Genomic DNA, 27,452 nt, shown 5'->3' with positions numbered 1-27,452 from the left:
CAAAAACCGAGACTAATCATCGTTCAGCCTTCGAATTACCTATGAGCCTTGAGATCGTTGATACATTTCGAAAAGTTTTGAAATAGTCGCGCAGCGATTTTAGGCACCTGACGATTGCTCCGCGCAGCAGTGTGCAAACGAAGGAAAACATTTGCGTTACATCGAAACGCGCGCGAGCAGAGCGTCAATATTTACCGAGCGAAGCTTGGAAAATAAAGTTTTCGTCGCGGTCGATATTGATTTTGCTCCCTTAAATGGCCGCGATTCGACCATTTACCTTTGCGTTCTGCGATAAATATTATTCTTAGAAACTTACTTTTTCACCTGTAAATCTAAAAACTGTATCGAACCCAGCCACGTTCCCGATTTCGGTAACAATTTTCGAAAAAAAAAAAAAAAAAAACGCGGGAATCCGACACGGTACAAGGGAACAGGCTAGTCGACGTAGTTCTTTCCAATCTTCATTCAACTGAAATGAAATCGTACGTGACCTCGCAAGATCATCATCCAGGTCTGTCCAAGAGAAAAACGTCAAACGACTAGTTGCTGGGCAGAATCACCGAGGATCTAGGCTACGAAAAACCTGAATTTTCCTCTAAAAGGTCCGGATCTTCAGCGTCAAATATTTTCTGGTCTACAATCTCGGAGCTAAGGTAGCGTCCCTTGGGATCGTAGTCCCCTAACATTGTCCAAAAATGATCTTGCATCCTCTCGTTCTCATCTTCGTGGTCCGTCTTCTCCGACCGGTGATTGACCTCTATCTTTCTCCGTCTCCTGTGTGTGCGCTGAGGTAGTAGTTTCGAAAAGCGGCGTTACAGACTGTCGGAGGTTGGTGGGCTCGCGAGAGGAATCAGGATAAGGTAGGAGGTGCAGAAGGACGCCGATGAGGTTGAAGAGTCGTTGGGTATTCGGCGGAGGAGTGGCGGAAGAGGGAAAAGCGGGACAGAGGAGACACGACCGACGACGAGAAGTATACCTATAGATAATCGAATTTACGGAGGGAAATTGGCGAGGGAAGGAGATAGGATAGGTAGGTGGAAGTGCGAGAGAGGGCCAGAGATGGAAGCCGTACCTTGCTGGCAAACCCTCAGACTCTACCTCTCCCTTTTCTATTCTGCCCTCTCATCTTCTGCGTCGCTTTTCCTATCTCGCTCCGATCCTTTTGCTTATCCTTTGCAACCCGATTACTCTTTCTCTCTCTTGCGCCCCTATGGCTGCGTACTCTCCTCCGTCAACTCAGTCAAGCCACGGGGAAGCGGCAGCGGATGAGGCGGTGGAGAGAGTCGCTGTACGCAAGCGGGTCCGACAGAGGAAGAAGATGGGATAGAGAGAAGGAGACGATGAACACAGCCACGGAATACTCAGTGACGTCGACGTACACGTAAATGCGGAATATTTGATGGGCTGTCAGAAGCAGTCTCTGTAATCAGCGGTCGGTTTGTTTGCGCTATCCATACACTCCTCACGTCTATATACCTTCTAGCAGCCTCACCTTGCTGCATTCCCGGCATCCACGATGCACGCGTGTGCGCCTGGGCGTATGGCTGCGTATCCTATGCGAGCACACGCGCCTCTATCCCCTGATTTTTAATGTAATCGATTAATCACGGATCAAGAGATTTCTTGAAAGGAAGCGTCGCGTCATTTCCAAAGTCGTTGCCGCGATTATCGATCGAGATGCCCGTAATTCCGTGGACCAACGGAATTAATTACGCACGTCAAACATTCGTGACAGGAAATTACTAACGGTAAAGCGCATCGAATTATTTCTATTGCTCATTGTGTGAATTTTCATCCTTGACCGATATGTAACAATCGGTGTATATCAATACAACATCAACATAATTGGTTTCATCTTAAATAAGCTCTCTCGAGGAATAAACTTTTGATAACCTTTGGTGAGAACGGTCAGATGATACGAAAGACAAAAGAGAACCTACCTTAACTGTTAGGTATACAATATTCAATAAATCTGGTTAGAATATCTCTTTTCATTCTTCTTGTATCATCACTGTGTAGAAGAAGGACGAGCCAGGTCGTTTGGCGTTTAATAACCTCGACGTCGATGCAACGCGAGTAAGCAACAGCTAGAGAAGAAGGGGAAGAAGTCGTTCCGCCTTTCTGAGTCCCGACCCTTTCGTTCGTTACCATTTCAAGCAAAGCGGCACAATCGAATAATAAATACATTAACATCCTAATACGCAATCCCTTTTCTCTTTGTCCTTGCGCGAGTATTTTCGTTAATCCGCTTTACCACCTTATCACCCCATTCCCTTTATTTTCATAAGCACTTAACGATACGTACGCGGAAATAAAACGTAGAACGAAACTCATTGGAACTATCGTTTCGCCTGCTTTATTTACGAGGTCCCAGTCGTGTTTTCTTTTTATCTTCTTGATTCCGCGACGCGAATTCTCCGGCTCGATTACCGGGTCGTTTCGTTTCTTACTCGGGTTTATTGGATTCACTGGAGGCTGGAGTGATAAGACCAAGTTTCGAGATAGAGTTCATAACTCGCGAGATGTCTACAAAAGTAGCTTCACCAATATCGACCGAACAACCGAATAAACGAACCATTCTTGTACACTAGACTCGACGCTTCTGTTTCTTTTCAGTTTCAGTCTATTTGGCTATGCTAAATAGTCGCGAAAGGGTCTCCGTCTGACCTATGTGAGAGATAATTCTACTTGTCAAAGAGAATCGCTTTTCTCCATCTCGTAACTTCTCTTCTTCCCGTTTTCTCGCATAATAATATGGCAGCAGAAGCCAACGAACAACGCGTGTTTCACCTTTTCATCATGGAAATACCTTCGCGCGCGAAATAACGCTGCTATGTTTGAAATTAGCATTAATATAAGAAAAATACGAGGGTTTTGAACCTGAGGGGGCGAATTATTCGCTCGTCCTGCGCCACTTCCGTCCATCATTATTATTGTTCCCTTTGACCCTGCAATTCTTCCCAAACGAAATCATGAAATCTCTGAAATGCAAGGTTCCTACGTTCGCGAATGGAATCACTGTACCGTGACGAAACAGCGTGTCCGGCTTATCTACCGTTGAATTACCGAAAGACCGACCTTCTACAGAGGGGGGGGGGGCGAGATTGCTCGCGAAATAAACGTCGCTTATCGAGGTCTGGCCCATATTCTAAAATAAGACGACAAGAAAGAAAGAGAGAGAGGGAGAGAGAATATGGAAACGAGCGTCACGCGAAATTGAAATTTTTACATTTCAATAACGTATTCGTTATAATCCTCTGGTCCCTGTTCGTAGCGGAACCGCGTTTGTTGCCAAGAATTATCGTCAACGATTTAACGAAATTTAACGGAAATTTCACCGAGTAGCCGAGGAAGTAGAGATTGGAGGATAATTTAGCGACACGACCGGATATCTTATTAATCCGGAGAGTTATCTTCAATTTACCCAAGCAGCTACAACGTAGTAACAGTCGTCCTGTACTTCAACCTGGTAGATTACTTTGCGCCAAGGCTCAACCACGATGAAAAGTAAATGGTAGTTTGCCGGTTAATTTCGTAGCGGAACATCCGTTTACACTGGTACTCGAGAAGGGAACGAATGGAAACCAATTTGAAGGGTACAGAAGCTGGAACGAGTGTCGGAAGTCGTAACGCAGAACGTGTTACAATATTTAAAGCGAGGACACTCTCGCGAGACCCTCGTTGAGGAAGTCGAGCGCGGAAATTTCATCGATCAAAATATTGTTCACCTATACGAAAAAACACTTTTTTTCGCCGTCAAGCCAATTAAACTTACCCCGATACGTATGAACTCCACCTATTTATCGCGTCCCGGTTGTATCGAGAAACTGTTTGCCACGTAACTGAATCGTTTTCGAGGACTGTTTCGTGAAAGTCGGCAATTACGGCACGACCGTCTCTCAACGGGTAACTCTTGTCTCCTAGCTGTTGCTTTATTGAATGGGAAACGGTGTATTCAAGCCTTTTCAAACGATTTCTCTCTTTCTACTTTCGCCGTGTATCTTCGAACGAAGACAGCGAATACATTTGTTGGCAGATTTTGACTTTAATGGAACCAAAATGGCACGCTCGATGTACTTTCTATTTGTCTTCTCCGAAACTACGATACTTCGTTCGTGTTTCATTCTTCTATTTTCTACGTAGAACGACATACTTTCTGCGTCAACGTCGAGGAAGAGAAGTTAGTTTCTGGTCGAGCAAACAAAGAATTAAAACAGATTTTATGATAACGAAACTGCATTCTGAAGTCCGACAAAGGGATGAATAACTCTTTTCTTACGGCAGTTTGTTTCGGTAAAAGCGACCGGAGATGCATTCGAGTAATCAAGATAAGTGAAACAAGGTGCTGGAAAAAGTGCGATAGAACTGAAAAGCTTCCGCGAAACGACGATAGGATTCCTTCTCGACGACCTCGAAAAAAACGACAACAAAACAAAAAGAAAAAATCGGGTCGTAAACGTTCGATTCGGATCGACGCATGTCACGTCCTGAAATCTTGCGGAATCTGAGGATCAGTCATCGTGTCAGCACGCATCTAAAGGCGGAGACATTTCACCGGTCGATGGTGCTATCGTACCTAAAGTTTACGAGACCACCGGCGCGGCGCATGCTACAAATTCGTACGTATCTGGTGACATTCTTACCTGTTGGTGGGGGTTGGATTGCCATACGCGACGCACGGTATCACAATGGTGTCTTTCAGCCGTGCCGACATATAAACCACCTTCTCGTTTATCATCGGTGGCATGGTGCTGCGTATCTCTGCAAGCAGAAAAACCAGAAAGGATCGCATAAATCCTCTAATGATAGCATACTGGTTGTAGCGTCTCAAACAAACAAGACAATCTCTGGACGCGTGAAACAACTGTTCTGGCTGTGTAGTAAATCTTGAATGACTTTCAGACTTCAAAGAATACGTGTGTCGATTAATGCTTTTTTTCAAGGATTAATAAAATTTTCTTAATGTAAGAGATATTGCGAGGTCAGAGATTGAAGCGTTAAATAAACACACTGATCGATGTAGCATGTATTATGATGTGCAAATGTGCATAAGAACCTGAGTTAGTTCGACAGAGTTCTTAACAACAAACATCTGCGATTTCAAGTTATGAAAGCTATTTATGAATCGATATTTAAGAAACTGAATTAAGTAACTATTTTCTTTTTTTTTTTTTTTTTTTTTTTGTGGATTCTTCAGTTTTATTGCACACATACACGATTAATGTTTAACTTTGGAAAGACAAACGACTCGCTCTCTTGAGTTAATCTTTTACAAGAAGATTTTATGTTCCTGACAAAACTTGTATGTCTTATCTCTTTCTAAATTTTTAAAACTCATGAACATTCAAGCATTACTAATTTTATGGCCACAATGTTTGTTCTCTGGCAAGAATACTTGGACAGCGAAAAAATTACAAAAACAATGCTTTTTGATTCTTCATTGATATTCTGCATTATATTTGGATAAATTCTATTTGAAAACTCTGTGACTGGCAATTTTGTCAATTGAATATGCCATGTACTATATTCTGTTGCACATTTTATTTAAAAAATCGTTAGATTCTATGTTTTGGAACTTCGTTTGTTCTTTACGCTTTCAAAGCGTTGTGCCTTGAAAAAAAATTCTCTATCATGCGGATGGCAATTTGTTTAACTTTGTGAAAAATTTCGCAGTGTTCAAACTGGACGCAGTAATTGTTAGCATCGTTACATAACCTTTGAACCTCTGAAATTTATGACAGGTTATTTTCTATTACGGGAAAACTAAAATTGAAAACTTTATTACATAATGTCTAAAATAGATTAACAGTTAGATGATAGAAATTTCTAATCTTTAATTTCCGTCTCTCAAAAATAGCAATCGCCTCTGGCAACCTCATAAGCTTGGAGTAATGGTAAACTACAATACGAGAAAAACAGTTTTTTTGAGATGAAAACACGAAAAATACAATAGAATTGTAACAACAGACTAACTGTGAGTTGGTGTATATTATTTCCTTTCTTGGTTCCATTTTAGTAATCAGATCAATAACATATTTCATTCTCAAATTTGTGATGCGATATTTGCTATTGAAGCATGGAACAATAAAATATAAAAATTAAAATGCATATTATTCGATACACAATCTCTAAATCATGTACCACCCAATTATTGACAGAAAAGTCAAATGAGTATCAAAATATCAGTTTCTGGCTGTCATAAATCCTACATTCGACGCTTTAACAACGATCAATAATTTTTTTTTCCTCTCCAATGAACTGGTTTTGTTACAGTGGAAAAATTCCCGTGAAATTTTGGGTAACACTAAAGAAACAGGCAGTGGTATTTTCCGGAAATAGCCCACCCTTTTTCCAGCAGCTCTTTTCGACTCCATTCTAGATGAGTTCGAGCAAGTTTTTCCCGCGCTATAGGCGTAATATATTCATTTAGCCGTGGAAGAAATTGAAGGAACGAAGAAGAAGACGGTGGCGAACAACGTGCACGAAGATTTAATAAAACAGGCGCTTGGATTAAAAGCCGACTGCTGTATATTACGAAATGAAATTCTCCTTAATGGCGATCGTCGCTTTCCCGTTACGGACCCGGTGTCGTGTTAGATGGCTAGGGCGTGCGAACGATACGTGGAAAATAACGGAAAAACCAGGAGGAACAGTATTGGATTACATTGTTTGGAAAATTGATAGTGACAATATCGCTGGAGATTTAACAAAAGAGAAGGAAGGTCCAAGGAAGGAAGCGAAGGATGAAATACATCCTCCGAGATCATCTTCGTTGGCGAAACAAGTACATACACGCACACGTATACGTACAGTCAGGGGGTTACTTTGCGACACAGACGCAGCCAGCCCCTGTTGCTGGTGCTCCTTCTCCCGCGGGACGAGTTCATGTAAGTTTGTTCCATGATATACGGGAAATGTTTTCCACGGCGTGTCATAAATAGCCGTCGGCTGAAAAAGGAATGTGGCAACAAAGGTTCTTCGTGGCAAGATAGAAGGGTGGTGGAATAGGTGGGAAAAAGAAGAATGGATACGAAGAAGGAGAATAAGCAAAAGAAGAAGAAAAAGGAGAAGATGATGATGAAGAAGAAGAAGAAAAAGGGGAAGAGGAAGAAGGGAAAGAAGAAGAGAAAGGAGTAAAAAACGAAAAGGAACGCGTCAGGCGAGCGTTTAATGGGGAATTATGGTCGGAGATAGCGACTCGTCCAGCGACGTGGCGTACCGTAAAGGGACAGATAACGGTGATGTACATATCTCGTCGTTGTTCACCAAGAATTCCAAATCACCTACCACATAAGCGTGTATATATATACCATTAACGTAGATCAACTCGCGTTCAACCTTTTCAAGAGAGCAAAAAGACGGCTTTGTATACTCATCTCTGTATTTATTCGGCCTCGTTGTCAATGAAATCGCAATTAGTCCATTGGTTTCATTAAGATTTCATTAACAGATATTCGCGTAATTAGCGATGCTTGGAACGATGCAACAAGAGAATCGGGCGCGTTAGCGGCACCGCGTGCACGCGCCATAGAGCATCGTAATAATGCGGTAATGAATATTACAACAAAACGGGCCGTGTACCTGCAATGAAAACGGCGGTCGGTGTAATTAAAGCGAAACGTTTTTCGCGAATCGACTCTGGGAATCGCGTCATTAGCCCGGTTCCTATTTCCACCGTGCCTCGTCCACTGCTTTCTATGTTTTCCCTGAAATCCGGCCGAATCCGATACACCCGCATGTTTCGATGTTTCTACACAACTAACGCTAACGATTCGTCTATCGAGCACAGCCGATAACCGCTCGAGTATTTTTAGCGTTGCACGATCAAATGACATGCGATCTCGTTACAATATGAGAATTCAGTGAAGCAATTGAACGCTGTGCATTGTATTACCGCGAACGTTACACGATATCTTGGCTGGAAAGAAGATATTAGCGCCAAGTGTAGCTTTTTAATTCTCATTCGATGCCATAGAAACGCGACTTGCACGATAAAGGAAATACAAAACGATCGACGCCTGTCGCATGCAGATTCTTATCCATCGATAGTATACCAGCGTGAGACGTGTATCTGTGTAAAATCGTTTTCGCGAGGATCGGAAGCTGGAGCATCGTGCAACTAACAACACGGTGCAATTATTTCCGCAGGCTTTTCGCGATACGAGAGCATCCGAACGCGATTCGAAAATTTTCCGCGAATAACAGATAATTCAGAAAAGTTTGCTCGTTACTGGGGAAAATCGTTGTACCTCGAGTTTTGGGTTAATTCGGTGTATTCTAAATGGAAAAGGAGACAGAGAAACTGCGACGATGGACGGCTATTCGAGAATATGCAAACGATCGGACACACCCTAGAACTTCGTTATTAAGTTCGTAAGTATGTAAGCGCGCTTAGCATAAATTTCTATCCAACGTTGCCCAGGTTTTATTGTATGGTGGAACGAGCGGCCAGAAGAATCGTAGCAAGGACTCGCGACAGCTGTTCGTTTTTCGCCAAAGTTCAAAAGCGGTCTCCTCTGCTTCGTACTACCGTGGCTCTTCCCAGAAGAATTTAATCAAGCGCTTTGTTAACTGAAAAGTTGAATTTGCCTGATTACCAAAGGAATAAAATATGACGATAGAAGAGATGGTGGAAAGGGTGGGATAGGACCGGAGAGAAAAGAGGGCGAAAGAAGAGGAGAATGAGGAAACACCCGAGGAATTAACGCGTCACGCGTTCCGTCAGATGCGAAGAAACGCCTCGATGATCACAAGCGTTGACCGTTGATATTCTTGCAAAAAATACTCTTGGCCGTGCAATAAAGTTTCGCATGAGTTACGTCTCGAGTAATTTGAACATCGCAGATTCCGTTTACGTGCGCGGTGACCGCGTAGATGGATCGCAAACTGGTGTAACTAACAACGATAAAATCTCTTTCCATTCTTCCGTTTTATCTCTGGCCGTAGTATATTTCCGCCTTGCCCGATAATCTAAATTATTTTCCCTCCACCCATGACTCGTTTTACAAAGACGGAGCAAGCAGAACATAAATTAGTTTGGCTAGTTGGCTCCTGTTATTATTATTTTCCATAAATTAAACGATCCATCTACGTCTCGTAACTTTTGCGCAAAATTATTCCGCCGCAAATATCCCGTGGCTCGGGAACGCTGTTACACATCGATCTCGTACACACACGAAACGGGATGCAAGTTAAACGGGGAACCAATTGTTGCAAACATATCTTTAGCGGGGGAATATAAAGCTAACAATTACGCGTTGCTTGCGTTCGACATATCGTTTCCGACAGCGCATGCCCAGGTTAATAATAATTTGCAATTTGGTTAAAGATAATTACTGTTTAGATAGTACGGGTACGTATAAAGCTACCAGTATACGACCAGTGTTTATCCAGAAATTTTAAACAATTCTTGTAACGCGAAATTTCCCATGGCTCTTTCTCGGTTTCTGGTCCCACAATCCAAGCAGGTAAACATTACTTGGTTCCGGGATATCTCGTAGAATGTTCGTCGATGGCGATAAATGACCGCCTGTGAGCGCCTCTCTATTCCATTAAAGCGGAATCTCTGCGCGAGCAGACGCACGGATTGCAAACAAACCTGCTGGCCATCGATTCACTGGTCCGTTCGAATTTTCGCGTATGACGGTGTGTATCGTGAAACATCATACGCGAAATTTCCAGCCTGAATGTTCGCTTCAATACCCAGATTCTCTTTTTATATTATATTCTTTCTGTAGCCTTCCGTTTAGTATAAGGTGTTAACTCTATACATTTTAGTAACGTTCTACAAAAAAGTCAGGAATGAACGAATAAATATAGTATACTATTAAACTTTACTTTTTACATTTCATCATGTGTAGTATAATTGAAAAGCTTTCTAAAAAAAAACTAAAATATGTAGACTATTGCTCCAGACAATTCCGATACCGATATATTTTTAATAACTGCAATAATACAACCTACAATGATTTTATTCTTTATAATTACCATAGCTACGTGTAACAGTATATTATAACTTTCTAGCATACTTCCAAATAAAGGCATTGGAAATTTTAAGGTAGTTTTATTAATATTTATTTCGTTCAAAAAGTTGAAAATTATATATACAATAAAAATAATACAATATATACAATATATTGTACGTATAATAAGAAATGATGATTTTCTACATTGTTCATCCGAAATTCTCCGTTATTTTACTACACTGTCAAAAGATTAACATTATGAGGACGCGGTTCCTTTAAATCACCAGAAGAGAAAAGAAGATTTCGAATTACTCGACCGGCTATTTTGCTTCTAATTAGCCCTGGTGCGTGACTATTTGTCGTTAAGTTTAAATATTCGATCGCGTTTTACTATCCGCCGTTGTACGCGCGGAATAATCGCCACGCAGCTGTAATAACGTTGATTAAACTTAAATAATAATTTCAGTGCGAGTTGGCGCGCGATTAAAAATGAAACGTTAGCTGCGCGATGTCGATTCGAGATCCCCTAGACGAGAACGAGGCTGTGCAACGAGCGTTATCGCGAACTCAATTTTCACCGTACTTTCGTTTACCTTCGTCATGATTACGAGAGGCTGCTGACATATCCGCGGCTTCGCGATTAAGCTGCTGGTGTATTAATTATTCCCTGGCAACCTGCGCAGACTTATCCACTGAATGACAGATCGATATACAAAGCGTTCAGTGATCGAGGAACGTGGCAAAAAAAAAAAAAAAAGAAGTACCGATCCGGAATTACCTTCCCGGCCGGAAAAGGACGAAAAATAGGAAATGAAAATAAAGGGAGATGCGAATAAGAGGAAGTATAGGAAACGGCCGATGAATTATGACGCTTCCTAGATGGAGGATCGGTCACGTGCTAGGGGAAAAGTGGTAGCGAAGAACGTGCAGAATGTCTTGCCCGTTCTTTTTTCTTCTCCACACGCATCGTGTATAGGCACGTCTAAAGCTTCAACATGAATCTGGAGGGTAGGTGTGGCATGTGAAGAGAAGCATCATTAGTTAGCCCGGCTCGAGTGGAGATTTCTCCCCTTTCCGCTTCTTCTTCTCCTTTGCCTTCCTCACCTCCTTCGCGTCTTTCCGCCTGCATATTTTCCCTTTCTCCCCACTTCGCTTCTCTACCGACGTGGTGTAGCTAACCCCCAAAGCAGACGTTACGCTGGTGAAGCCAGCTTTGCCTGGGTAACAAGAACAAGTGATGCCAGGCCTCCGCTGAAACGACCGAGAAAACCTTTTCACGCGGCTTCGCGGCCAGAACCCCACCGAGACTGGCAATTACGCGACTAAGAGAATTTTTACTTTGATCGAACGTCGATCATCCGATGGCTCATTAAATCCTCTTCGCGTCGCTACGACTTCGACGACGGAAAAATCTGAAGTAGAATGGATAGGCTTTGTATTTATGATTTTACGAATCATGTCGGGGGATATTGAATATTTTTTTGCTTCCTTTTCCCTTATTTTTCCTTCCATTTTTGTACTATGGCTTAACTTGTTCGATATTACTATGTAAGCTGCTGAGAGTCCAAACTGAATAGCTCCATTTTTTATAAATTTCTTCAATTTTATTACGTAATCACACGATTAATATTCAATTCTCAAGAAACAAATCACTCGTTTCGAAAAATTCGTTCATTCCAAAACGATGACACAGATAATGGTAAATTGTAAGGGAAATTTGAGAAACAAGTTCGCAACATCATTTTCTGTCTATTGACTTGAAATCACGTACAAAAACTTCACCTTCCTAACCCTGAGATATATGTAGATAGTAAATTATCGTCGACTGTCTAATTTGTTACTAAATATGACAATTACTTTAGCGCTACACAAATTATTAATGTGTACATGTATAACATTTCAGTAATTAATCAATTACGCTGCTATATAGATTTCAATTAGAAAACCGAGCGGTATTGAGAATGTTGATTTATCCTGGTTCGACTGACTGTTAAAATCAATAACTTTACAGAATGTTAATCTTCGTTAATATTAAAACTACCAAAATAATCAAAACAATCAATGAGCAATTTTTCGTCGACATTTTCTACAAAATTAGAACAATACATTTTTGGACATTAGAATGAGATTACGTATTCTATCATGTAGCTTATATTTTGATTTCTGTGATGGAAATTTTACTTTTAAGATGTCGATAGATTTAGCGTTGAAGGAACAATCTTTGATACCATTAAATAGCGTTATCGACCTGTGTTCCGATCGCACGAAATAAGGCTTCTAATTGCATCCCGGCCGTTAATGAACCGCCCTGAACTCCGTTCACCGACGCAAGCTCTTTTTCCTATTCACGAACGCACTACTACTATCGGACTGTCGATCGATCAGCGCCGCAAAACGCGTAATATCGAATCACGTGCGATCGTGCGTGCACAACCAGGGGAAGAGGGTGAGTTTATCGCGGGTTCGTAACCGTGTGATAGCATCGCGATGTTTGCAGCGTGAGACACGACGTTTGCACTTTTACTCAATCTCGTGGGAGTAAACTGTAAATTCGCTCAGGCAGCAAGAATAGAAAATTCGAACTATTTATCACGTCGGTTTATTTATCAAATAAAACAGGTTTATTTGGCATATGTGATCAAAGAAATTTCGAAAATATTAAAAACAAAATTATTCGAGAATTTAACGATAGAACGTATGAAAGAAGAATGAACGGTTAGGCGATCAGTTTCGACGTGGCTCAATAAAAATTCCGACAGCTATTTCTCCAGGCAATAAAACGCAAACGATCAAGGATTCGTAATCGAAGCGAGGAAAAATTTTTACCGCCGCGGGTTTTCTTTCAGCTGCTGTCCCTTTCACGATGTTTTTCCAACGATAATGATTGACAGAGCATATAGCGATTGGTACGTCGGTAGGGCGAAACGTTTAAACTGTAGGGAAAAAAATATTCGGCCGATCGGGTTGCTGGCCCCGAGATCGACCCTGGATCTTCCGCTTGCCGGTCGGTTGCTTTCCCAATTAAAGTTATCCAGATCGTCGACGAATATTTTCGTTCCAAGCTCTTAGTTCTCAAATGACTATCGCTTACAAAATCGAAATCAAACAGATCCAGAGCGTCACCAACGAATAACTTGGAGCCCGGTTTTCTTCGTGAACGAGCGATGAGGGTCAGGAGAATATCCTGCAGCGTTTAGTGCCCCAGTTTTTTTTCCACATTGTCCCCGTTTTGTTATTGAAAAAAATTTAATAACCGCGGGTACCCTGACGTCTTCGCTCGGCAAGTTGGAACGAAAAATAAAATAGAAAGGGGAAAGAATGGAGAGCAGTGGGTGAATGGAAATGATTACGAAGGGAAGGCACGGTGTTTCGATCCACCGGGTGTTGAGAAAACTCACGAGCGTCTAGTTGCTGTCCAATTATGGATTCACGCACTCGAAGGAGATCAAGTTTGAATCGTAGCTTCGATAATCGATCTAGAAGGTTGGATTGGATCGAAGGATGAAATTCACGGCATCTGACGCTCTCCACGAAGGGTAATCGGTTCATAAATATTCAACGGTGCTTGCAAGAAATTTGTAAATATCGCGTCGAGCTGCAATAATAAGTTTCCGCTGGTGTGTATCTGCTCGTCGCCTATCCGAAGGCGATAAAAGAGGAAAACTTTTCTGTGCCTCGATGGATCCTTCGATAACACAGCCAAGAGGACGATGCTATTCTTTCGATACTCTTATTAATACCATCCTCGGTTCACGCTAAAACGTCCCTCGGCTCGTGTTAAAACTTTATTAGTCGAGTTAACGGGCAAAGCTTCGAAGGAACGTGCCTCGAGCTTTCAGAAAATGTACGAGGGAAACGTTGAAAGAAAGTGTGTTAACGGACAGGAAATATTGTTCCCTTCCTTCTTTTTCACTTTTTCCGCTGTTTACCCAGCTTTGCTTCAGCTTTGGTAAACGAAGGAAAAATATTCAACGCGCTTGTTATACGCTGTGCCATCTTTGCTCTATCATGCCGTTTGTTAATAAACCATGTCTACAACGTTGTTTATTTTGCAATTACTACGTAAAGTAGCCAAAGTAAAGTCAGCTGCCTCTGAAATGCCCTTGCTTTTTGAAAGTATTTTTAAACAGTCCCGAAAAGGGAGGTTTCTGAAGTTTAATAAGCTTAAAAGGAGAGAAAGTAAAGCCTCAGAATTTTGTCAGATAAAATTTGCCCGTCGACGATACTCCCCTTGTAACCTCATAAATGTAAATGAGAAAAAAGAAGCGATCCTTGGTGGACCTCTATATGTATCGATTAATTTACATGGTATCATATTATCATATGATAAACATATTTTAGCCAGGTTATGAATTTTCGATCAATTCAGAGAGAACTGTGTGAGTCAAGTCGAAACCGTGTTATCTTATCGGAGGTTACGCAAAACGAATTTTAATGCACTCACCAGTCAGCTGAAGCCTGCCGACGTTGCTGCTGACGACCGTTTCCTGCGTCAAACGATGATGCGTCCTGCACCGATATGTCCGCTCTGCGTCCTCCCGCGTGATATTCAGTATCATAAGCTCGCCACTTGAGAGCATATGGTATTTGCCATCTATGAAAACAAAAACCGCGTTTCAATCATAACCATAAGAAGAAACGAAAACTTCACCGAGCACGCACCGATTCGTATTGTTCAAATTGAAATCTTTGACTTGAAATTTGCGAATTGTGATAATTTTGTGGAACTACAAAGCACGTTTGATTACAATCACTTGGAGAATAAAGCTTTTCCGAGCTTAAAATGGTCCCAAATTCCTATTTTCGAACGTAAACCCTAATTCCTAGATTTAAATTTAATTTTCCAAGTTCAAGTTCATGAATCGCGAAAATAAATCTCTGTGAACGGAAATCACGTTTCGATCATAATTACACGTAGAATGAAAGTTCCTTCGAGTTCGAATCAACTATAGATTCCAATTTTTTTAACTTAGTTCCAAGTATTTTGATTGAAATTTAAATTTTTGAATTTAAGCGCACGAATCGTGGTAATGAATTTTGATTTGACTCTCTGCTTTCCCGACGGTTGTTCCACGAGTTCGTTCAACTTCGAACTCATTCCGACCGTGCAACGACGAAAGTTTGGTCGTCTATCGATCGTCTTACTGCAATTGATGAGTGTATTAATAGATCCGCCTGGTTTATTAACGAACACATTCAAAACTGTGAAGCATACCTGATCGAACTGCTTCATAATTAATGAAGTTTGTCTCGTTAACGGAATCGCTATGCTCAGGCGAAAACTTGGCGTATCGGCAATGCCAACCCTACGTTGTGTCCAAGAACAGGACGTATAGATACTGTTTTTTCCATAATATAAATTTCAAACGACTGTGATAAACTTAGACTTTAATATTATATATTTTTGACGTTTCGCGAGAATAATTTGATCAAAGAGCAAATTCATATTTTTAGAATGTAAGTAGATAAATTGTATTTAAATAAAAATATTGTTGTGTTATTGAAAAATGTGACGTCTATTTTGAAATTTTTGCAACGTCGTATATTTATGTTTAAGAATATACAGTGGAATTCATTTTCTTCAAACTCCATTTGTTGAAACGAAATTCTAATTGATATTCTACTGATAGAATCCATTTATTTGAATGTAAACCTCAATTATGCGAATGAAAATAATAGATAATGGAGAGAACTCCTATTATATAGATTCCAATAATATGAACTATTTGTCCCCAGACAGGTTCAGATAAATGGAATTCTAGTATCGCATACAAGAATAACTTCAAGTCTCGTGTTTCTGTAGCAGATTTATATCATTAAATTGATTTAGTCTATCATAACTGTATAAAGTGTCAATCACAATAATACGTAATCGGTGACAACTATAGATGCTATAAAACTATAGATAATACTGTTCTGATCATACGAAACTATAGATATTCTGTACGGTTTATTGAGCATTAAATATAGTAATTTGTCTTTCGAATTGGAATAATTGAATTTGACTAAATTTCTCGCATAATTACATGTATCGCGTAAATTGTATAATATACGAAAGTTTACTTCAATTTTGTTAAAAGTAAATACTGCAAAAGATAGACGAGCATCGTGTATTATATCCAATCATCCTCAGTTAACAATTTCAAACTAGAACAAAGTTCTTGTAATTTATTATTATACGATACAAATTATAAATATCAAAATAGTTGGAAAATTATTGTCAAATATCTATTATTAGATATTCTATCGTAGATAATATTCGACTTATATGAAACATACATAACGTGTTTTCGCATATTTTTCATACACATTTGCATATTTCACGCGCATGAACATCATATATTCCTTGCATATTGAGCCTGTATAAACAACCATAATCTAATCACGTTATAAGAATCACAAGATAGAGACATAATCTGCATAAGATAACCCGACCTGCCTCCGGATCAGTTCAATTATATTTAAGGATTCTTGAGATGTTTTCGATATTCACGGAATATTCCTTGAAGAAGTCGCTTGTACGTCAAACCCACGATTTTTATTTTCATCCGACTTCATAAAAGGAATAAATACAAACATAAATTCGCAAGAATAACCGGTTGAAAGACGATGATATTCATTCCGAGAGATTTCACCCTACTGCTCGTTTTTATTTATGAACAGACATCATTAGAGGATAACCAGAGATGTTTCTGGTGTTTACTCACCTCCCATCGTGGACGGGTAGATGTTGAAGGACGGTTCCTGAAGCCAAGAAGTAATGGTAACGTGGTCGCGAACGAAACTGGGCACGTTGCATCGCATAAGTACGTTGTTGCCGAGGAAACCGCCGGGACACTGCACTTCCGGATCGTAACGCTGGTTCACCACTGAAACACACAAACAACCAGCCGCTTGAAAGCGTGTCTTGAAAGCACAGGGCCAACAGGGGCGGATTTGTCATTCTTAAAAAGCTCTGAGCCACCTAGACACTACCATCAAACAATACCGAATATTCTACTAGCTACTCTAATTATTTTTCTAATGATACTTAATACTTAATATTTAGTATTAATAATATATAACATTTTCAAGATTTTAGCGACGCCATTACGCTATTGAGTCATTCCTCGAGTAACATCGTGTTTACGTGTAACTTTAAAATATTTATTAAAACATTTATCGATAAATAGTATATTAATTGTTGTTTTTGAGAACTATTAATTGTTGGTAATTCTTCAGTTCCTTTCTTGAAATATTGTCGCAATTTTAACCAAGAATATTAACAGGTTACTATTTTGAGACGAGATTTTTTATCTTCAATATTTTGTAGTGACTGCAGCGATATAAACAAAAGTTCGTTTGTACCCTTTCATTCGATCTAGCTTATTGTTCTCACTCGACTGTGCGAATGAGTATTGACACGATGAAAAAGAATTCTCCCCCTTTTTTTTTTTTTTTTTTTCATATTGATGTCATCCGTAATTCTTCCAATTGCTACCTGTAGGTTCCATATTTTACCTGATATATCGCACTGATTTTCTTACAACCAACGACATAGTTTAGAATTCGCTTCGTTTCAACGTTAATTAACGAATCGTTCCTTTTTATCGAGACTGTAGAATATAGAGCGTTAATAACCGAACATTGGCAAACCTAATAACACTAAGCGGGTCCTCATTAACCGGACTTCATATGCTTGTACCATTCCAACGTATCCCATAAATTCATGACGTATCAATTAAACGCCGGAAGCTCTGCACGATTTCGTTATTTTATTGCAATGGATCCGCGGAAGTGTATTGGGGGGCGAGGAGGAGGATTTCGATAAATTCGTCTTCCAGCCATTGCGTAGTTCGATGTTAACGCGCCAACTTGAAACTCATTTTTCCTACTCGTTAATTCCAGCAAGAATATCCGATCGTTTCTACTAGCAACCGTACGAGGTAGCGAATACGCTGCTCTTAGTACCGTTTTCGCCAACGAAGACTAAATTATTTCAACGAATCGATATGAAGCTCGTTCCACAGTAGCAAATATGCATGCGGGAGATACGTACTACTGTCGCTTCATCTAAGAATGTTGACCTCAAATATGGATGTTCCACGGGCAAACAGCACGGAATTTCTCGCGGAATTCTCGAAACGAACACGCACGCTGGGATATTCTATTACGCAGTTCGCGTGCTGTTTATTTAATATAATTATGATAACGTCGTGTTAACCGGGAAGTCACTATATATATATATATATATATTATTCGTCAGAAGACGTTATACTCTACGACGATCTCTGCATCACGTGGATATATTAATCCATTAAATGCCAACGTTTCGTTAACGCAAAATTTCATTTGCAATTCATTTCGTTCGATTTGCATTATTGACTTTTGATTTTCAGTATCGGTTATGGAAGAGAATTCGAAATTAATATCTTTTTCCCCGTTACTTCGCTTTATATTGTCTGGAACTCTGCGATTTTATTGCAGTTTCCAAGGAATATTCCAATCTTTATATTTTTTAATTCACCATTTATATAATTTTATTCCTATTCTTAGTTTTTCTAGTGCGCCGCTTAAAAATATTTATTATAATAATATTCTATTATTCGAGTACTCAAACGAAACGATATGCAAATTATCTTCGTCGTATCTTTAAATCTAAAAATTTTAAAAACATGAAAAGTCTTCGTCGATCCTCGTTGTAGATTCGAAGCTTTCTAGTCGTACGAATCCGTTCCTGAAGTCTGCGCGCAACATAATTGTCTCTGTGCTAGAAGCTTGCTAAGGACACGGGTGGTAAAGGCGAGAAAAGGGAGAAAGAAAAGCTGTTAAGTGGTGCGGCGAGGGTGTAAGGGAAAATGGAGGGCGCCGCGGCGATACCTCGGAATTAAATCCGGAGAGGCTTTGTGCGACTGCAACTACAAGATGTTGATACCCGTAGCCGCAGAATCAACTTTTACGGTGGATGGTTGAAAGCCGGATAAAAGCGGACAGACTCCAAATGAAGCGGATCTGAACTCTTAATTAAAAAAATCTCGATAACGGCGAGGCCGCCGACGCCATGCTCTCTATAGGATTGTGGCGCTCTTTCAAAAGGTCATAATGAAAATTGAAGGTAAATAGAAACAAAATAGGTGTAACGCGCCCGCGGACTATTTACGAAGAGAGGGCGTATCACGAGGCCCGTGATAATTACCTAACACAAATGCGACCAACCCTGGCGCACACGTACACCAACTGTGACAAAAATGTATCCCTAAGAAAAGTCCGTTTCCTGTTTTCCCGTTGGAATGTTCCTACAGGGGGAAGGGAGCACGAAGAACGAAAGAAAATGAAAATAAAAAGAAACGAGTCACACTTCCATGCTTCTTTTATACGAACGGCAGATCGATCCGCCGGGGAACCACCACCGAATTGTAGCCTCTTTTTCTTAAGATGGAATACCATCGTTTCTTTCCCCAATATCAAACCCGCATGACGCTGTGTCTTTCTTTCCCCCTTTGCTCTCCACTAGGTCGTTAATCGGCGCAAGAAAAATCTCCGAACCGATAGAAAGCATAGAAACTCGGTGGAAGATTGAGAAGCAGAATTTGAAACCCTTAAAAGGATAGCGGTATCTTATCCAAAATCTCGAGGCTGTCCCAATCCACCCATGAACTAGCGTTCCGCGTAAGTTGATGGTCTCGGCTGAAAGGTTGGCAAGAGAGCAGAGGCCTGAAAGAGGGTGAAGCAAGGACGCAGAACGAAGAGAAACCGATGCTGGAGAAAAAGAGACACGTTAGAAGGGAATAGCCTGTCGGAGAAAGAGATGGTGGCGAAAGCGGAGGGTGGAATAGGAATAGTAGTAGTAGGCGGTGGGTAAAGGAAAATGTGGTGGTGTGTAGGACCTGGCTGTGCAACCCGTTTCGAGAGTCAGCGGAGCGAGGCACTCAGACTCCAGAATGGGGTAAAAACTCGGTGAGTTCGCCTCTGCTTTCTCCCTCTTTCTCTGCTTCCAGCGCCGGCTTCCAAGCTTGCTACCACCCCGTATCACACGGCTCTCGGTTACGCGGCAACCAAGCCAAGCATAAACTCGGCAGACGTATCGTGGCAGGTAATATTTACAAACCATGAAACCTACGGGAAGAGAGAAACGACCGACTCCAGCCGGCCCCATCCGTCCTACACTAACTCTGCCTTCTCTGCATCCACCGCGGCACATTCACCTGTCAGAAAGAGAGAGGGTTTACCTTCTGCCACGAAAACCGCCTTCTTTTTCCACCGACTCGAATTTTCCGCGGAGACGAGCCAAGAGTCTTTTCCTGGACGCACCGCTACGTTGCAATTATGTCTTCGTTATCGTTCGCGTCGTATGGTTGTAAAGGACAGTATAATCGAACGATGGACCAAATAGAGAACAACAGACTGGACTCGAGAGAAAATCTTTCACATTTGATTGGAATACCTACACAAAGAGAGGTTGACTTCCAGTAAATAGAAACTTGATTTGTATAAAATAATTGAGTTCAAAGTTATATAGAGAGTAGGGTGAAAATTTACGATACACGATTCGTAAGAGAGTGAACTATACAAGAGAAATCCAGTACAATCGAATAGCTATGGAAATATCCTGAGAACTAATGAATAGACGGTATTTGTCGAGATGCAGAAACGAAAGGTGAAACTGGAAAACGTAGATTCTCTCTGACGAAGTTCAACGCTCGTTTAGCCGGGTCCCCAAAGCGCACCGTTGTCGAATTAGATCTGCGACGTAACTCGAGCTCGGGACGCGTAATTATTTCCGTATAAAATTTCCGCGAATTTCGTCCGCTCGCCGAATAAAAGGACAGCCTGTGGAACTCGAAAGAAATTCCACCTTTTGCGAATGACACAGAGAGTCACGTTAAATTAAAAATAATCGTTCTTTCCTCGTTTCGTCGCAACGGATGGTGACGAAACAGAAACATGAAAAAAGGCAGCGAAAAGAACGAAAGGTCGTGTGTTTTTAGACGAATTTTACGGAGGAAATTTTTTCTCCTCTACTTGGAGGAAGTGAATTCATTTTCCGATGGAAACAAGCAAGTATTCGACGCACGAAAACACGTAGTGCAGTTACGATAATAAGATTACTTTAAGCGTCTTGTTACGAGCATGTCGAATATGGCACAGAGTATCTTATACGATCTCGAAGAGAGTAGCAAAGCAGAAATTCCGTGGACGTTTTCCGTTTATCAGTGAGGAATGTTCGCGAACCATAAAACGCGTGTATTCTGCTCGTTCCCGTTCTCTAGAAATTCACCGAGAGTAAGTATTACTAAATTGAACATTAAGTCTGTTCACATTTCTTTAATCGTAAAATGTAAATCTCCTTAATTTTTGCAAATAACAAAACTTCCATTCACTGCAAATAATACGTTTGATCATTGATTATTAAATAAATAAAACGTTACATTATTTATCAATAACAATATGTAAATAATATGTTTGGCCACTGATCATTAATTGAATAAAATGTGAAATTATTGATAAATAATAAAATGTAAATATGTACTATGTTTGGTTATTCATTAGTAATTAAATGAAATGTTATATTATTAACCAAAGATAAAATGCAAAGTATTATATGTCTGATCACTGATTATTAATGAAATAAATTATTAAGTTATTAATTAGCGTATTATAAAAATACGAACTTGAAGAAACTTTATACGAGGAAACCACTTGAATAAATCCATTTACTGTTAAAGATGAATAATCTTTAGAACCGAAGCTATTTCACACACGAAATAATCGAAAACGTCGTACGTTATTCATTACATCATTATTATTTTATGAAAATACATCGCATTTCAATAAAATTGCAACGAAAGGCGAGAAGATATAATATATAGCCTAATATATTCGACCAACTCAATTTCAACCATATAACACAACATAATCGTCTGTTTCGACACGAGAGACTCGTCTGTAACTATTTGATCGAAACGTTGTCGTCTATTCTTGTTCACGCCTTTAAGAAGCACGTCGGAAGTAATTCCAGCGACATATCCATGTCGATAAACGTAGCGTATCTTAATCAAGCACCGCGTTTAAAGACCGAACAGAATAAAAGCTCGAACGAGTAAACATTACGCGGGGCGAATGCGTGCGGTATTTACGCTAGAGGCGGTCGTCGAGATTTCTCATTACCGCGACGCGGCGGCACCACTGCCATCGTCGCTGCGCCACGAAATTAAAGTAGAGCAACGAAATTTACAAGAAGAATAACTCCCTGTACACATTGTGCCGAGTAAATGGAAGAAAACAGACGTCTTACTGGAATCGGGCCCCCGTCTCAAATGCGTCGCAGTCGAGTTGAAAAGCGCCACGTCGCGGCGTCGCTACGTTGCCGCGGCAAACAATACGGCTGTGGCCCGTTGTTTTTCTACAAACGTCGTTAAACTCGCCCCAAGCTTCCTTCATGGCGATATTCTCGCGGCGCGTTCCGTGAAAAGCCGATATTAAACGACATCTTCTCCGAGATTGCAACAAACTTCCAATCTTCGAGGATCCAGTTCTTTATCATCACCGATATTCATTTGGTTTCGCAATTTTTCTTTTTCTTTTTTTTTTTTTGGCTTTTCAGCTTTCGTCTCCTTTAGTCCATCGCAAGAAATTACCTTTGTCTCTTCGTGAAACAACAGGATGGGTATTTTTCTGGTTGTAGGAGAACGTAGAACGCAATCACTTTGTAGTCCCAAACGGTATAAAAGACGCGGAAAGTAATTTTTATATTATTACCGAGGACCAGGTCAGAGTGTTTCTTACTGGGATGTAATTACCCCTTTCAAGGACTTTAATTAACTTCTTTGGCTCGTGCCACGGGGATGGCACTTTAAATAGTTCGTTAAAGAAGAATGGAAACAAAAAATACGACAGGTTAAAGCCCGCGCAAAGGAACGAGCCTGTGTGCGTTAAGTCCGCGAGACGTCTGCTACATTGTGACGATATGGTTTAAACGGCTCGTCTTGTAGCCTCGAAATTATTTCTCGAATAATATGACTTCATACAGCGGTCGTTCCTGGTGAAACATTGTACCGATGTTAAAGAAGAAAAAAAGAAAAATGAAGAAAAACATTCGCTTAAAGAATATCGATCGACCGGTGGATAAAAAATATAGAGAGAACAATGAAAATCGCAGCAATGTATTTGAAAAGCGACAATATTTGCTCTTCGTGAAAATACAGAATTCGATGTTGGTTAAACAACCAACGATAGTAACATGGTGATCTATTCGAGACAGCCGTTAAGGGGCAATCGTCGAACACGAGCTTCCCTCCTCGATGCCCCTTTATCAACCTAGTTACCCTCATTATTTCACGAAGGATGCGGAAGCGACGGTCGAACGAGCCCCTATAAAATCATTCTCCCAGCGACACGTTCTACGAATGCACGAAACGTACGTGTTTTCGATCACAGATGGATATAGTTAGAGCATAGTTAGGAAAAGAATACTGGAAAGCGGAAAGGAAACCTCCATTGTTGTTAGGCGATTCACGATCAAACGGGTATGCAGCGCTGGCTAATCATATCCGTTTTGCTCCGAGGAATACACTTATCTATCGTGTTGGAGGAAAGACTTTTCTCGCCGGGGAAGAACAGAGTCAGCGAAGTTGATCGAGTCGGAAAGGAACCAGCGGATTCGGAGAGGAAAGTCGCGGTGACGCGGAGAGCAGAAGCTGACGCGGCAGAGGTATGAATGTGAAAAGGTGTGGGCTACGTTCACGCGACGATGATTTACGGGCATATTAGGTCGATAAGATATCTTCCGGTTCGTTGACCCGGAGGAAACTCTATTTTTAAGACGGAGACACCTCGTTCTATCTTCCTAACTCCCAACCCTTTCTTCCACATCGCCCATGGATCTTGTCACGGATTCCGGTTTTTGAGGAACGTCCGATAAAACAGCCGGAGGAAACAACCAGCGACCGTGAATATATTCTCCGTTCGCAAACGAGCGACGGGCTTATCCGTAAAACGGAAACGATGCCACCGCGTCGAGGGTGAGTCCCGATAAGACAGGTTTTTATTTTTATAGCCGCGGTTCGTCGAGGGAAATTCGAACAATTCTATCGATCGACGAATGTCTCTCGTGGAGCCATTACGCGAAAGAAAGAAGTTGGACTTCTTGAACCGAAGGGAAACATCTTTTTTAAATGTCATCAAATGAGATTCGACCGACGAACTACCCACGATGAATCGTATTCCGCTCATCTCCTAGTGCCAGAGTCACGCCAATTCCGGAATGGAGGGCGCGCAGGTGTATCAAAGCCAGCGACGACGCGAAGCAAATCACGATCCCGATGGGAATAAATATTTCATAGCGTCGAAGACGTACCATCTTCCGATCGAAAGGATGAATTATTCCGTCTAAGAACGGAACTGCTGCTAGCTGCGTTCGGTTTGCACGGCCACAAGCGCAAGGATATTTAATGTGAAACGAGCGCCGCAAAGGGTCTCGTTGAACGCATGGCAGATTCCTCCCCTAGTTCCACTGCCATCAAACTTTTCTCCCTAAACGAAGTCTCAAGGATGCGCCCTTACCGGAGAAACTACGGCCGAAAAAAGCGGCATGAAGGGAAATGAATATTTCCATGACGACATACTGATGCACGATCGATCAAAATAACGAGCGGTTTCATGAAATGGAAACGATCTTCCTTTTCTTCTCAGGGTGGATGTGATATTACCATCACAGCAGAAACATATGACTAGTACACGATAAGACAATAATTTAATTGTTATTAAGACAAGCAATATGTTAATATAAATGACAAGCAGATATTTTGAAAATTGCAAAGGAACTCCGAATGTTCGAAAACAAATAAAAAAACAATTTTGGTAACATTGGATTAATTAACAACGAACTGAAATTTAGAACTGCTTCCTTATATATATATATATAAAAAAAAAAAAAAGAAAAAGAAGATAGAAAATGTGACTTATCATGTTTTAACCCCGCGATCTTTATACGGGAATTGAACAAAAGTCGAGAGTCGTTGAACAAGGATAGCAATAGAGCAACGGAATAGGAAGAGAGATAGAGGAGAAAGCAAGCGGTATACCAGGCAGACAACATAATGCAGATAACGAGCAAGAAGTTTCGCGTGCCTGCTCTGACAGTGACGTCTCTGCTAACGATGGCACCGACGCTGTTGACGGCGGAACACTTATAAATAGCCCAGTGGACGTCCTGTCGGAAGACCTCGGCCTCGAAGCCAGGAAAGTGGATCGTCCCGTTGCCAAGGACGTGTCTGATTCCAGGGATACTCGTTATACTGCCACCGTCTGCTGCCAGCCAGTCGACGGTAGGTGCCGGATTTCCTCTCACTATGCAGTCCACTCTGCCGCCGTTCACGTTCGTGAATTCCACCCGCGATGGCGGTTCCGACACGAAGCTCGGTCCCTGCATCTCGTACGAGGCGTCGCAACCTGCAACAAACGGGACAGGTATCGTCATAATGAGCCACAGATTCTCTTTGGCTACCCTCCCTTACCCAACCCATCTCCCTGCCATTCCCTCTACTCTCTGGTTACACCTCTTCCTAGCATACCTTTCATAGGGACTTTTGCGTGGCTTTTTGTTGCCAGACCGACACTTTCCGTTCGTATGCGAGTTCCTCGCATTCTGCCGCTTTTGAGAGGATTAGCATAATATTCTATGTGAATTGTAATTAAGTCTACGGACATTTTAGTCGTATTAAATCGTTTCCCAAGGTAGTAGGGTATTTAGGGAAATGAAAAATCCGTAGAAATATGATATAGGATGGAAATAATGAAAATAAGGAATAGAAAGGGTGAAGTGTTAAAGTATAGCTAAAGTAGATAGTATTGTATAATGTGATATTTCGCAGCTGAATAAGATTACAATTGTATCGTATCTAGGGGAATTGTCTGGAAGAAAACGCTATTTCCTTTTCTCTTTAACGTTTCGTATTCTACCGACGTTTCTATAGCGACGTTAATAATGTAAAAATTGCTATTCAATTTTATTTTCATCAAAAGTAGTAGAATGAATAAGAAGGTCTATCATGTAGATTATAAACAGTAATGTTTTAGCTTGAGAAAGTTTCGCTGCGAAAGTGTGCTATATATTTGTACGTGGATTACATATATAATAAAAATCATGTTGCTTCAATAATTTGTATAAATCAAATATTTAGTTGTCTTCCTAACTATCTATTGTTTCAAAATAGCCCTATGAATGATTCAACGATTGCTTTAGAAAATCTGAAATTATCTGAAACAAAACCGTATTGAAGTCTCGTTAACGATCTTGCTGTATTGCAAATCGAAGAGTTTCGAATGGATTTTATTGAAACGCGATTAGCAATTCGACCATAAATTCGGGACTGTCTGGCAGCGCGATTCATTCAAATACTCTCGCGTGGATCAAAATAAATTTTCCTTACTGTTTCAATCGGCAGTTAGAAGAACATTAATCATGGTCACAGCGCGTGGACACCGGTTGATGAATTTTTTCGCTCGGCTAGCCGAGTTCAAAGTAATTTTCAGAAATGTAGGGAGCGAAACGTAGCAGTGGCGATGAGAGGCAACGCAGGGGCGGCTAAAGGGGAGGGGCTGCACTGTATCGTCGACGGGACATGAACGAAGATAATACGGGTGGCCATAAATCACACATTTAACGCTGAAATTCGGCCGTAATAGCTTCCATAAATGGAGCGCATTGCGTCCCCCGCGAAGCCTGTTAACCATTCATCACCCGAGTTATGTTGATTTAAGTAGGAATGCCGGTCCGCTTGGATGTATTCCGCATTCCGTCCAACATTGCCCATCTGGAAGCCGGCCCAACGAACTACGCTGAATACCCAGAGGAACGTGCATCGAATAGGGTTCGCTTGCTTCGCCATGTGTGGCGTTACATTTTAGTTAATAATGTTCGATGCGCGCGTTTGCTCTCCGATGATTCAAAAAAAGATACATTACTCTCTTTGCACATTGTATACGCAGAGAGAAATTAAGTAGATTGACAGAAGTTAACACCTCCATGCTCGCTGTTATGTATATGTAATATTGTTGTTTAACAAGTCATTGAATAGTACTTTTAGTTCATAGTGTCAGATGGATGCGTACCAAATTTTTGTAGTCATACGAACGTACTAATCAAGTGTTATCAAATTTAATACACTTAGACCTAATTAATTAGCACGTAAATGTTTTAACAAACAAATAGAATGGTATATTCTCCATAGGTACTGTATTTTTTTGTGATAAAATTAATCGTAAAAATTAATCGTATTGTTAATTTGGCAAAAACAACATTTTTCCTACTGAGGAAAGTATAAAAAATCGTTACTAATATATGTAGTTCCTTATTCCAATTATACGTTACAATTTCTCTTAATGCGAGTAAAACAAAAATTCAAAGACCATAGATTAAAATAATATAAAATAATAGAAAGATTCAAATAATTAAGAATTATTTCAATGACATACGATAAAATCGGCCACGTGAAAGGTTCGCAGGGG

At 40.7% G+C, this 27,452-nt stretch overlaps 1 protein-coding gene across 6 annotated transcripts in view; it reads right to left on the bottom strand.

Annotated features, from left to right (window-relative positions):
* The window catches only part of LOC139988675 (cell adhesion molecule Dscam2), a 162,990-nt gene that overhangs the window by 73,215 nt on the left and 62,323 nt on the right, over positions 1-27,452 (bottom strand). For all 6 annotated transcript variants that reach the window (XM_072006345.1, XM_072006347.1, XM_072006350.1 and 3 more), the window contains exons 2-5: positions 25,074-25,394; positions 16,673-16,834; positions 14,410-14,559; positions 4,644-4,761 (exon numbers count right to left, since the gene is read on the bottom strand). In XM_072006345.1, the coding sequence (XP_071862446.1) occupies positions 4,644-4,761; positions 14,410-14,559; positions 16,673-16,834; positions 25,074-25,394 (751 nt within the window). The remainder of the gene's footprint in view (positions 1-4,643; positions 4,762-14,409; positions 14,560-16,672; positions 16,835-25,073; positions 25,395-27,452) is intronic.

Source organism: Bombus fervidus, chromosome 7, assembly GCF_041682495.2.
Source record: "Bombus fervidus isolate BK054 chromosome 7, iyBomFerv1, whole genome shotgun sequence".
Taxonomy (NCBI): domain Eukaryota; kingdom Metazoa; phylum Arthropoda; class Insecta; order Hymenoptera; family Apidae; genus Bombus; species Bombus fervidus.
The sequence above is the reverse complement of the archived record's forward strand: the minus strand, read 5'-3'. Positions and strand labels throughout refer to the sequence as shown.